Here is a 12625-nt window from a genome sequence, read left to right on the forward strand (position 1 = left end):
CGCTGTTTGATAGTCAACCACGGTTTCTTTTGTTTCATTTTAAAATTGTAAAATTTAGTTTATATTTAACTAAGAGTATAAACTTTGAATAAAATTTATACAAATTCGCTTTGAAAATTGTTCTACAGAAAATGCCTATAAATCTTAACATATTTTTTGTTTCTGTTTCAATAAACTCTTGCAACTTGTAACCTAGAAATGAATTTAGGCAATTAATTGCGCATATATTTTTTCATAATTCGAAAATTAAGTCCACTATCTGTTTTTCTTAATATTTTTATAATTAAAGTTAACCAACTTTTGAAACTTTTCATAATTTGGCGAAAACTCGTTCTTAAGGTACTTCGAGTACTTCTCTTCACAGCTCAGTTGATATCTTAATATTTTATTTATATTTGATTCATATTTAAAAAAAAGATTTTCAATGTCACCCCGGTTTACGGTATCTCGCAACGAAGGGGTGAACTTTTTGATTTTGATATTTTTAGCTATGACATGTTTTTCTACTATTTCTTGCTTAATACCGTGGAAAAAAGAGATCTTGTGTATTTAGCATTGCTCAAATTAAAAAAAAAAATCATGAAAAATTGTTGAAATAAGGTTTAAAATAGCTGAAATTTCCCTAAGTACGAAAAATTGCAAGACATGTCATTTTAGTGGATATTATTTTTTTTAGGGATATATTTTTTCATCCAGAAAAATTTTTTTTTTCATTGAAAACTAAATGTTCAAGAGTAGAACAATGTCTAACTTTGTTGTAGGAGTGACAAAAATCAAAAAAAAAGTTTATCCTCATAAACCTAACATTTTGTATCCTTCAAGAGATTTTACAATTTTTAATTTTATTTTTAAATTAATGAATTTAAATTTGATTAAGTTCAAAAGAAACAACCAATTTCGCTTCAATTTTATCTATAGTATTTATTGTGACGCGTGCTACGTAAAATGGAAATGTTTAGCCCTTTTGAAATATTAGTCTTGATTAAAAAAAATCTTTTTCGAAAAATTCACAAAATTTCACAAATCGATGCCTCTGTACTCTCTTATGATAACTAGATAGGAAATCCAGCAAGCTTAGTACAAGAGAGCACAGAGGCATCGAATTGATGATTTTTTCTTTCATTAAAAAAAACTAAAATTGACTAAAATTTCTATTTTTTTTAAATAGCTCACCTCAAAAAAATCCTAACTGATCGAAAAATTCAATGTCTCAAAAGTTACTTTTTTTTATTTAAAAAATTTTTTTTTCAGATCGGCAGTTTTTGTTCCTATTTTTTCTGAAAAGTCCTAATCAATACTTCTGGAGTTTTTTTTAAAGGTCCAATAAACCAAATTTTCAGTTTTTGCTTTTTGGGTGTTTTTTAATACCCCTGACTCAAGGTGGTTTCAAAGTCACCCAAAAAGCAAAAACTGGAAATTTGGTTTATTGGACTTTAAAAAAAAAAACTCCAGACTTACAATTTTGCCGAAGACACCAAATCGATCAGAAAATTTCCTTCAAAAGTTATAGATTTTCGTATATTCACGTACCACTTTTGTATGAACTGCTGCCAAAATTGTATGGAGACTTGTATGGGTGAACCAATTCCACAAAATTGCTTCTTTGGTCATAGGAAAGGCCCCCACATGTTTCATATAGACATTAGTTTTTTGTCACAAAACTGATAGAAAATCCACTGTTGAAATTTTCTGGATTGATAAAAACCAGTGCACTAAGCTTAAAATATATTATACGAGTACAAAAATTAATAAATAAGTAGCAAAAGCAAAATGCAACATGAAACCGATTGGTCAATAAATATAGAAGTTCAATAAAGTTGGTATTTAAAATGATTAATTATTGGTTGTAGCAGCCCAAGGTTTTTTTTTGTAAATTAACGTTCATTGTTTTAAATTTGAAATGCATTCGAAAAGAATGGAATCTGTTTAAAAAATATATTTTAAATAAATTTCTAGGTCTGAAATCAAAACAGGTTCCGATAAATAAAAAAAATGATTCAAGCATTTACCTAGGGGCCACTGAAAGCTTTCTTGTCGTTCAAAACTGTTTCTTTTTTGAATGTGAATCTCTTTAATTTATACCAAACGATTCTTTAATTGATTTGAAAAACTTCAAAGTTTTTGCTGGCCCAAAGGAAATTTTATTTGACATCATGAATTTAGACATTTCTGTTTTAAAGAGCATGCAATTAAATTAAATTCCATGTTATGATATTTTAACTGTGGAAAACAATCTTCAAAATTAATATTTGATTGGGTTCAATTTCAACGAATCGACTGAATTTTCACAATTATGCATGAAATTTCGATTTGCCGAAAAATTGCCAATTTTCACTTCAAAGGCTGACTTTCAATCAATAGCGCAGCACCCATCAATATCAGCCCAAAGTGCTTTTGATGCTGGCCGAGCCTTTGTTACAATTTTAATAACCTCACAAATTAAATGTAATTATCGCCGTTAGTGGAACACACACCACCCAAAAACCATTGATGGCAACGGATATTGATTTTACCTTTTTGTGCCAGTAGATGGCGGGCACCGGATTGCCGGAAGCCTTGCACTCCATCGTGACGGTGCTGCCCTTCCGGGCTGTGATTTGTCTGTTCTGGGGCACCACCCGTATCGTCGGGGGAACTGCAAAATATTCCACGTAAAATGGTCACCGATTAGTACAATGTACGGTGAGCTAAAAGTTCGAAGGCTTACCCAGGATCTCCAGCGTGTGCACCTGGTCCCGGCTTTCGTTGTCGCCGATCTGGCAGATGTAATCGCCGGCGTCCTGGATTTTCACGTTCGCTATCTGCAGGTTGTAGCCCTCGATCAGCTTGAAGCGGGCGTCCCGCGTGACCATCAGGTTGGCCGCCGTCAGGACCGATGTCCCCCGGCGCCACAGCAGCACGTAGGATCCTGAGGAGGCGTAAAATAAATTAACACTAAAAAGCACCAAATTTAATAAAAAATACTCACCCAGATCCTTCACCTTGCATGGCAGCTCAATCGAGTCACCGATGATGGCCTTGTACAGGTGACCCCGGGTCATAAACTTTGGCGCCACGGTCTGAAGCTCCACGTCGCTGGCGGAGTGGTACGGGTCGGGTCTCGCAAGGCAAAGTCCTATTAATAAAGCATTAAAGGTGTTAAATTAGTTAAAATCGAGCCAGGTCGAGGTCGGTTGATGACGGTTTGATGGTGGACGCTGTGATGTATCGATTTTGTATGCAAATTTAAATTGAAACACCGTTCTCAGAAGCTCAAACGGCAATTTACTGGCAACTCTTTCATATGCAGATTTGCTCGTTTGCTCCAGTGATAATTACCATCGTCAATTAATCGGATCTGATCCTGGGTAGGTGTGTGCGACTGTCTGCACGTGGGAAGAAGGTAAAACGTTTCATCACGTGCGTAATTGCCACCCTCTACCTCCCTCCCTCGTATGCATCATGAACCTCGTCTCCTGGAGCAGAATCGATTAGACTTGCAAATCATTCCTCCTTCAAGCTTTTCACATAAAACTGAGCAAGATTCAATCGCTTCAGCACCTCCTGCTCAACCTAAACCTTCCCCATGATGTTTTGTCACGTCAGCAAAATTTTCCTCTTCCTGAAAACCATAATCGACGATGAATGAGCTCGATTCAATTAGCAATTTTCCGCAAGATTGACGGGGAGTTCCTGTTTTTGCATGACATCACAGCTTGATTAAAGTTCTTTACCTTTTGCTTGCTCTTTTGTGGTGACCTTGGTCCACAAAAGCTCCGGAATCTCCGCAAGCAAGTAAGATTTGTGGTCAGTTCTTACACTTGGCCGGGCCAGGTGTTGAGGTTGACATGCAGGCATGCATGAAACTCGGCTCAACCGACCACGTAAATTACAGCCGGTGATGCGTGCAAGGAATGTGAGAACATGTGGCCTACGGTTTGACCCGCCACTTGGGCACTCCCCCACGGGGAGTTCAAACTGGAGCAGCATCAGAGATTAACTATTGCTTATTCATGCGCAGACTCTCGGAAGAGGGGAAAACTTATGAATATTCTGAGCTTGGCTTCAGGGAAGGATCAAAGGGGGGACATTCTTGCCTTTAATGACTTTCTGAACACTGGTTTACGAAAATTTAATGCAATTCTTCCTCTTAATCCAACATTAAAGCCAATGTTGACAACCCAGTGTAATTCGCGTGACGCGTCGAACAACCAACTTCTAAGCTCCCGGAAAAGCTCCCCCATCCTCCCAGCTCTGGAACCAGGTGGAAAACTTTTGCGCCAAAACTTTCATTACCGACCATCCAAAATCCCTTGTTGACTGTCACAGCTAGTTTGGATCGAGTAGGGCGTTGATGACAAACTTGAGCACACACACGCACGCGTCGTCGCTGGAATTATGTGGGATTTTGCGTGGAATAAGTTTTCCGCCATGTTTCCGGTGAAGTTTGAAGGAAAGATGGTTTTGGTAACTCGCACATTGATGTTCGTGTAAGTTTATTGAGAGAAATGGGTGTGAACATGTGAGGACGAGCGTTAAAGTACGTGTCTGCATGGTTGCTTATGATTTTCAATAAATATTAAGAAATCATCCACGCTGCAATACACAGGGCATCTCTGAATTTCGTCAAATATGGTAAGAGTTTTAAGTCTTTTTGAAAATTTTAATTATTGAAATAGCTTTAAAATAACCTGTTCGTTTGAAAAATAAATTCGTTTTACAATGTTATCAAAATATTTTAAAATTGGATCTCCTTTTTTTCCATGAAAATTTCAATGTTTAGCTATAATATTTTTTGCTGATAAAAACCAATGCCATTGCACTATTATTCAAAATTAAATAAAACATTTTTAACTGAACCAAGTTGCAATTTTTAAAACATTTTAATTTCACTTGACCTATAAAAGGTTTGTCCTGCACAAAAAATTACACAAAATAACATTGTTTCATATTTTTTAAAGTATTTGACTAGGATTTTACTAGATATTAAAGATGATGTGATATTCAAAGAATGATGAATTCTAATTGAGTTTCTCATAAATCTGGAATATTTTCTCAAAAATAGTAAGTTAGTAAAAAACCATTTAAAAATAAGTTTGAATAGTTCAAAACATCATCCATATCATTCATAAAAAAAAAAACTTTTGAATGTACAGTCTAGACTCGATTATCCGAAATTTCGATTATCCGAAGTTCGATTATCTGAAGGTTTGTATGGGACTTCGGATAATCAAATCACAAAAAAATCGCATTTTTTTATTTTTTACTTCAAACATCAAATTCCACACAACCCGTTTGACAGCTCAACGTGGTGGACGCGTTTTTCATCTGTTGTTGCTGCGCGAAAAGTGCTTGTGGATGGAGGTGGAAGATTCCTCCGACGACGAATTTCTTCCCGTTGTCGGAACGCGGAAGCGGAAGAAGACAAGTGACGACGGAGCCGACATCGGAAATGGCAACGAGGAACAGCTCCTCAACAACAACAAGTTCAGCCCGCTGGTGGAGAACAACAACAACAACAATAACAAAGGTAACCCAGCCGGGAAAGGAAGCGTCCCACCGGTTCCAGTGGCCAAGAAACGACCTCCTCTGGTGGTAAAGAATATGAGCTTCGGCAAGCTGAGGAGTGTAATGTTGTCGAGCACAACCAAGCCAATTACAAGCTGACCCCGTTTGGGATCAAATTGCTGTGTATCTCCGAGGAGCGTTTTGAAACTGCGCGGGCCCACTTGATCGCGAACAAAGTGGAGTTCTATACCCACGAGAAACGAAGCGAGCGGCAACTCCGTGTCGTCATCAGGGGACTTCCACCGAAAAAAACTTCCACCGGCTTCACCTGAATTCGTCAAGAAGAAACTCAAGGAATTGCACAACCTGGATGCTGTGGAGGTGCATGCCATCAAGAGGAAAGGAGAGTTCGCCTCATCGACGGAAACCCCGTACATTGTTACGTTCCCCAAGGGGTACACCAACATCAAGAAGCTGAGTGAAATTAAGCTCCTGCAAGCATTTCACAGGGAGGGCTACCGGAACAAGCGGCCGAACGTGACTCAGTGCAGGAACTGCTTGCAGCTTGGTCATGGGACTAGGAACTGCCTCCTCAAGGGGAGGTGCAACAACTGTGGGGGTCCCCACAAGACGGACGAGTGCAAAGTCCAAGAAGCAGAGCCGAAGCGGTGTGCCAACTGCTCTGGAGCCCACGAAGCCACGGACCGCAGCTGCCCCAAGCGTGCGGACTTCATCCGGAGGCGCCAGCAGGCGTCGAAACCGAAACCGCCGACAAGGAAGGCGGAGAAGCAGACTCCAGCAGTTCCGGCGTTCACGCCGGCGGAGTTCCCTCCGCTGCCGGGCGCAGTTCCGGACAGAAAAGCGAAGGATCGCCCTCGACCCGCAGGAAGCAGCCAAGGTGGCTCCCGAGGCGGTGGAGCCACGGAGGAGGAAGCCGGGGAGGTGCTCTACAGTTCGGCTGAGTTGTGGGGCATCTTCTCCGAGTACATCGGCAAAAAAACATCAAATTCGAGTTCTGCGACCTCATTTTAGTCAAATTTGAATGGTAGATTGCCTGTGAAATTAAAAAAAAATGCATTTTTTTCAATATTTCGTCATCGCCATTTTGGCCGCTATCTTGGATTTAAAATTCTAAATCACTTTAGGGTCGTTTAAGGGTCATACTAAAGCTCAACAATCAAAAATGAGACAACAAAAAAAAAATTCGTGATTCGATTTTCCGCAGTGAAATTTTGACAAGGCCCCCCCGGATAATCGAGTCTGGGCTGTAATTGACAAAAAATCAGCCAGTAAAATTTAATTCAAACAAAAATGCATTATGTCCAATAAATTACACTTGTTTAAAGTTTGAATTTTTTATGCATTTAAAAATCAAATTCTTTCAAAAATCAAAAACCTTTATTAATTTTCATAATTTTTTTTTAATTTCAATGATTTTCTAAATTTAGTAACATCAATTAAAATTTAAAAAAAAACAGTGTAAAGAATTTAACAAATAAATCGTTAAAAATAACAATTCTTAAATTTTAAATTTATGCCAATTTTCGAAAAAAAAGAGCTAAAGCCAAAAAATACTATCCGAAAAGATTATTGTGGTATGTTATTCGTATTTGAAATCAGGATGTCGTTTTTTTCTACATAACTACTTGAAATAATTGTTTTTTTTGCAAAAAAAAATAAAGGTTAAGTTTTCATAACGAATAATGGTGTATAAATAAAACGAAGAAAGATCATCAATAAACCTGTATAAAAAAGCATCATAAAACATAACAATAGCTAAAATATAGTGTCAAATGTTGCTGAAACAATTTTAGATAGAAAATAAGATAAAGTTTTTTTCTCAACCATATTTTAGGGAACCGCAACTTTTGAGCCTTAAAAAAAATAGTATTTTTATTGAAAAAAATTGTTGGCTGCTGTTTTTCATGTAGAATTGAATTTTAAATTGAAAAGTACTTTACATAAATTTTGATAAAGCTGGATTATAACTGAAATTTTTCAATATGTTTTTTTTTTTAAATGGTGCCCATCAGTGCCTTTTTCTAAAACTGCTTTTTCGAAAAGTTTTGATTTTTTTTTAATAAAATTGTTCAATTTCCAATGTTAAAAATAAAATATTTGTTAAATTTTCTTTTTCGAAAATTTTTAAGAAAATTTTGCAGTCAATATAAGCAGTTCAAATGAGTGTTTTATTTAATATTTAAGTTAATTTTTTTTTCAAACAGAAAAACAATTGAAAATCATTATTCGCTGCAAATTTGGTTGGCCGTCAAAATCAGGGGGCAGAAAAAATATTTTTTCAAAAACTTAGCATTTTTATAGAAAATAGAAGTCAAATTAACTGAAAACACTCTAAAATACATTTTTCTGCATTGATAATCATATTAGGATGTTTGGGCTGGATTAAAAATATTTAGAATTTTTATGGAATTCCAGTGCACAGCACCGCCAAACTTTTTTTTTTCGAAAAAAAAAACATTTTCGTCAATACTTAGATATTTTGGAAACTAATGATTGCAAAACAGGTGTAAAATGCATTTTAAAACATTTTTTCCATTCAAATGTTGAAATCATGGCTCGTTAATCCAATTTTTAAAACTTTTTTTTTTTGCCCTCCTCCTCGACTTTGGTCAGAGTCGAGGGACATAAACTTGAAAAAATATTTGCAACGGCCTTAATATATAAAAAAATATAAGAAAATCGTAAAAAAAAAACCTAAAACATTGCCGAAGACACCAAATTGTTCAGAATTTTGTATCAAAAGATTCTTTGAAATTTTTGTCACGTTGAAAAAAAAAATAGAGAAATAACAAATCTCCATGAAAACACACAATTTTATTAAAATTTGTTAAATTAAATTGCTAAATTATAGCTTAATTCTCGACACTTTATCTGGATTTAAAAGGTGTATAGCTTTCAAGCTTGTTGTATTTAAATTTTTGATCATGTATCATTTTAATGAAACTCAGATTAAGTTATAAAAACATTCGCACCTCATATTGAAACCGCATTCAATTGTTAACAAAGTCAACCCTTCCTAAAAGAACTTTTCTTCAAAACATGCATAATTTGCACTGTTTTCACTTCAATCTCATTGAAATTCATCCGTGGCGTGTCACATTACCTTTCTTCACCCCGAAAATACGAAAAATCCACCCCTCTCTTACTCCCCCACACCTTAAATGTAATAATCAAGGTGTTTATAAAGTAAAGTTTCCTACGCTCCCTTTAACTCAATACGAAAAAAACTTGGTATGAGCTATTCTTTTTTTTTCGTTCTTCAAACCCTTTTGCATTCCACGCAACAACACGGGAAGCTTTCCTCCTTTATTCTTTTTGGCAATGCTACAAACGAATTTCAACACACTCTTATCCGGAGCTGGGGGAAAGCCAGAATATGTTTCACCTTTTTTTTTGCGGAAAGTGAGGGAGAGCAAACGGAATGGAAATGAAATATAAACTTTTCCATATCAATTTTGTTTTTCAAAAAAGAAAAAAGAAAAGGAGTGAGCTTCCCTTTCCCCCTTCCTTGCGTTTCTCTAGAAAGTTGAGGGGAAAACACTTTGGGTGCTGCTCCCTGCCATTACGAATACGCTCTGGGCTCTCTGGGAAAGAGTAAATAACGACTTCATACAATAGAGGAAATAAATAAAAAATAAGAAAGGGAACCGCTCCGCGCCAGTGTGTGGTGTGTGTGTGTGTGTCAGTATCAAAAGGAACATTTGGATTTTTGAGGAACACGGAAAAGGGTAAAATCCATTTAATTATGATTTTTAAAGGAATAAATAAAACGAAAATTATTTCTTAGATTTTTTTTGTAAGTGATTCGAGAAGAAAATAACCGAAAAAGAGTCCACGTGACATTTTTTTATTTAAATTTATTTGTGATTTCAACTAGAAATCTTTTTTCCGTTCTCAACCGATTGCCGGTAGTTTGCACAGCAAAAGCTTCTCGCAGCTCCTCGTTTCCGCTCGTTTTCTTTGCGCAAACGACTACGCGATGCCTCACTTCGGAACAAACAAAACTTTTCCGTAAAAACCCGACCAAACCGAGCGCCAAAAAGTCCCTTTCCTCCGCCGACTTGAACTTTCTGTTGCTTTCGTCGTTGTTTTGTTTTGTCTTCTATTTTTAAAGGCCACGTGTGTCTCGTTTTTATCGCGGGAAGGAAAAGACTGAGTTTTTTTGAACTTTTTTTCAGTTGCAAAAAAAATGATTTTTTCTTCAAATTAAATTTAAAAATTAAAAATAAATTGATTTAACAATTAATTCAAAAAGCTTTATTTTTTTCACTGTGCATCGTGAAACTGGAATCCACCCCCCTTAATATGATTATGTTTTATCTTCATGGCGACGCCACACTGTGTGTGTGTGCTGAAACTAGTCAAGAACTAGGACGCTTCAAAGGACGAATGTAGTGCACGAAGAACTTTAACGAAAACGAGACTCACTCAGAAAGTTTCGTGTTCCGGTGTCTACCGCTATTTCAGCTTCGGTGAAGAAATGTGACACAATTGGAGACACTTTCCGGGTTGAGGGAATCCGTTGTAGATTGTAGAGGACAGGGTTGATGTTAAATTTTTTTAGTCATAAATGATAGTTATAAAAAAGCATCTTTCAAGAAAAATTAAAATAAATATGTAATTGAAAGAAATATACAAAAATTGCGTCAACATTAAAATTTCCAATTCCACCCTGCCAATCATTCCCATTCATGGAATGCCATTTCCTCGTGATGCAAACCCTTTAGCAAAAAAAGCGCCAGCTCAAATCGATTGCAATCACAATCCAATTCAGTGCCGGCAGCTCCGATGGCACCGGAAGGAACCGACGACGACAACGAACTCCAAGCAAAGGAAACTGGGTTTTCAGGTTCCACAAAAAAAAGGAAAGAAAAGGGAACGAGTAGGTACCCGATTGTCGTGCATGCATACATGCTTCATAACAAAGTTGATTTATCAGAGCTGATTGACTGGTTTTTGTGAGTGTTTGCATACATGTTTGGGTATTCTTTTTTTATGAAGGGAGCAGCTTGTCAGCAGATGTAGTTTACATAAACGACATTGTTGCACATTGCTTGTTGTGCAATTTTGAAGGGACTTGTAACGAATTGAATTGCATAAATGAACATATCAGTAAATTTATTGGCTTGTCAAGCAAATCATTGCAGTATTTCTTAAAACTTATTATTTAATCAATAAAAACAAAATCAAGAAAAAGTTGTCAAATAAACTAAAATTAAGTTATAAACTTAAAATTTATTAGGATTTAAACAACATGTAAAAAAAGATTTAAAAAATATAATGCATCATTTTTTGCCTTCCTCACTGAGGTAAGGCTATAATCCTGCTCTAAAAATGAACTTTGTAAAAAAACGTCGTTGACCCACCTTCATGTATACATATCGACTCAGAATCGAAAACTGAACAAATGTCTGTGTGTATGTGTGTGTGTATGTGTGTGTGTATGTATGTATGTGACCAACAAACTAGCTCATGTTTCTCGGCACTGGCTGAACCGATTTGACCCGAACCTGTTGCATTCGACTTGGTTTAGGGTTTTATACAGATTGAAGTTTCGATAAGTAGTTCAAAAGTTATGTATAAAAATGTGTTTTCACATATATCCGGATCTCACTTAAATGTATGTAAACTATGTCCGGATCCACCATCCGACCCATCGTTGGTTAGGTTATCGCAAGACCTTTCCAACGAGTCCAAAACATTGAAGATCTGGCAACCCTGTCTCGAGATATGGCCCCTTAAGTGATATTGGTGTACTTTTTGGAAGCCGGATCTCACTTAAATGTATGTAAACTATGTCCGGATTCACCATCCGACCCATCGTTGGTTAGGTTATCGAAAGACCTTTCCAACGAGTCCAAAACATTGAAGATCTGGCAACCCTGTCTCGAGATATGGCCCCTTAAGTGATATTGGTGTACTTTTTGGAAGCAGGATCTCACTTAAATGTATGTAAACTATGTCCGGATTCACCATCCGACCCATCGTTGGTTAGGTTATCGAAAGACCTTTCCAACGAGTCCAAAACATTGAAGATCTGGCTACCCTGTCTCGAGATATGGCCCCTTAAGTGATATTGGTGTACTTTTTGGAAGCCGGATCTCACTTAAATGTATGTAAACTATGTCCGGATTCACCATCCGACCCATCGTTGGTTAGGTTATCGAAAGACCTTTCCAACGAGTCCAAAACAATGAAGATCTGGCAACCCTGTCTCGAGATATGGCCCCTTAAGTGATATTGGTGTACTTTTTGGAAGCCGGATCTCACTTAAATGTATGTAAACTATGTCCGGATTCACCATCCGACCCATCGTTGGTTAGGTTATCGCAAGACCTTTCCAACGAGTCCAAAACATTGAAGATCTGGCAACCCTGTCTCGAGATATGGCCCCTTAAGTGATATTGGTGTACTTTTTGGAAGCAGGATCTCACTTAAATGTATGTAAACTATGTCCGGATTCACCATCCGACCCATCGTTGGTTAGGTTATCGAAAGACCTTTCCAACGAGTCCAAAACATTGAAGATCTGGCTACCCTGTCTCGAGATATGGCCCCTTAAGTGATATTGGTGTACTTTTTGGAAGCCGGATCTCACTTAAATGTATGTAAACTATGTCCGGATCCACCATCCGACCCATCGTTGGTTAGGTTATCGAAAGACCTTTCCAACGAGTCCAAAACATTGAAGATCTGGCAACCCTGTCTCGAGATATGGCCCCTTAAGTGATATTGGTGTACTTTTTGGAAGCCGGATCTCACTTAAATGTATGTAAACTATGTCCGGATTCACCATCCGACCCATCGTTGGTTAGGTTATCGCAAGACCTTTCCAACGAGTCCAAAACATTGAAGATCTGGCAACCCTGTCTCGAGATATGGCCCCTTAAGTGATATTGGTGTACTTTTTGGAAGCAGGATCTCACTTAAATGTATGTAAACTATGTCCGGATGCACCATCCGACCCATCGTTGGTTAGGTTATCCCAAGACCTTTCCAACGAGTCCAAAACATTGAAGATCTGGCAACCCTGTCTCGAGATATGGCCCCTTAAGTGATATTGGTGTACTTTTTGGAAGCCGGATCTCACTTAAATGTATGTAAACTATGTCCGGAT

General features: G+C 37.2%; 1 protein-coding gene across 1 annotated transcript in view; it reads right to left on the bottom strand.

The window, feature by feature from the left end:
- LOC120432556 (limbic system-associated membrane protein) overlaps positions 1–12625 on the bottom strand; it is a 185252-nt gene that overhangs the window by 48487 nt on the left and 124140 nt on the right. Inside the window, exons 3-5 of the mRNA XM_039597785.2 lie at positions 2969–3115; positions 2708–2908; positions 2514–2635 (exon numbers count right to left, since the gene is read on the bottom strand). Of these exons, the coding sequence (XP_039453719.1) occupies positions 2514–2635; positions 2708–2908; positions 2969–3115 (470 nt within the window). The remainder of the gene's footprint in view (positions 1–2513; positions 2636–2707; positions 2909–2968; positions 3116–12625) is intronic.

Source organism: Culex pipiens, chromosome 2 (genome assembly GCF_016801865.2).
Source record: "Culex pipiens pallens isolate TS chromosome 2, TS_CPP_V2, whole genome shotgun sequence".
NCBI lineage: Eukaryota > Metazoa > Arthropoda > Insecta > Diptera > Culicidae > Culex > Culex pipiens.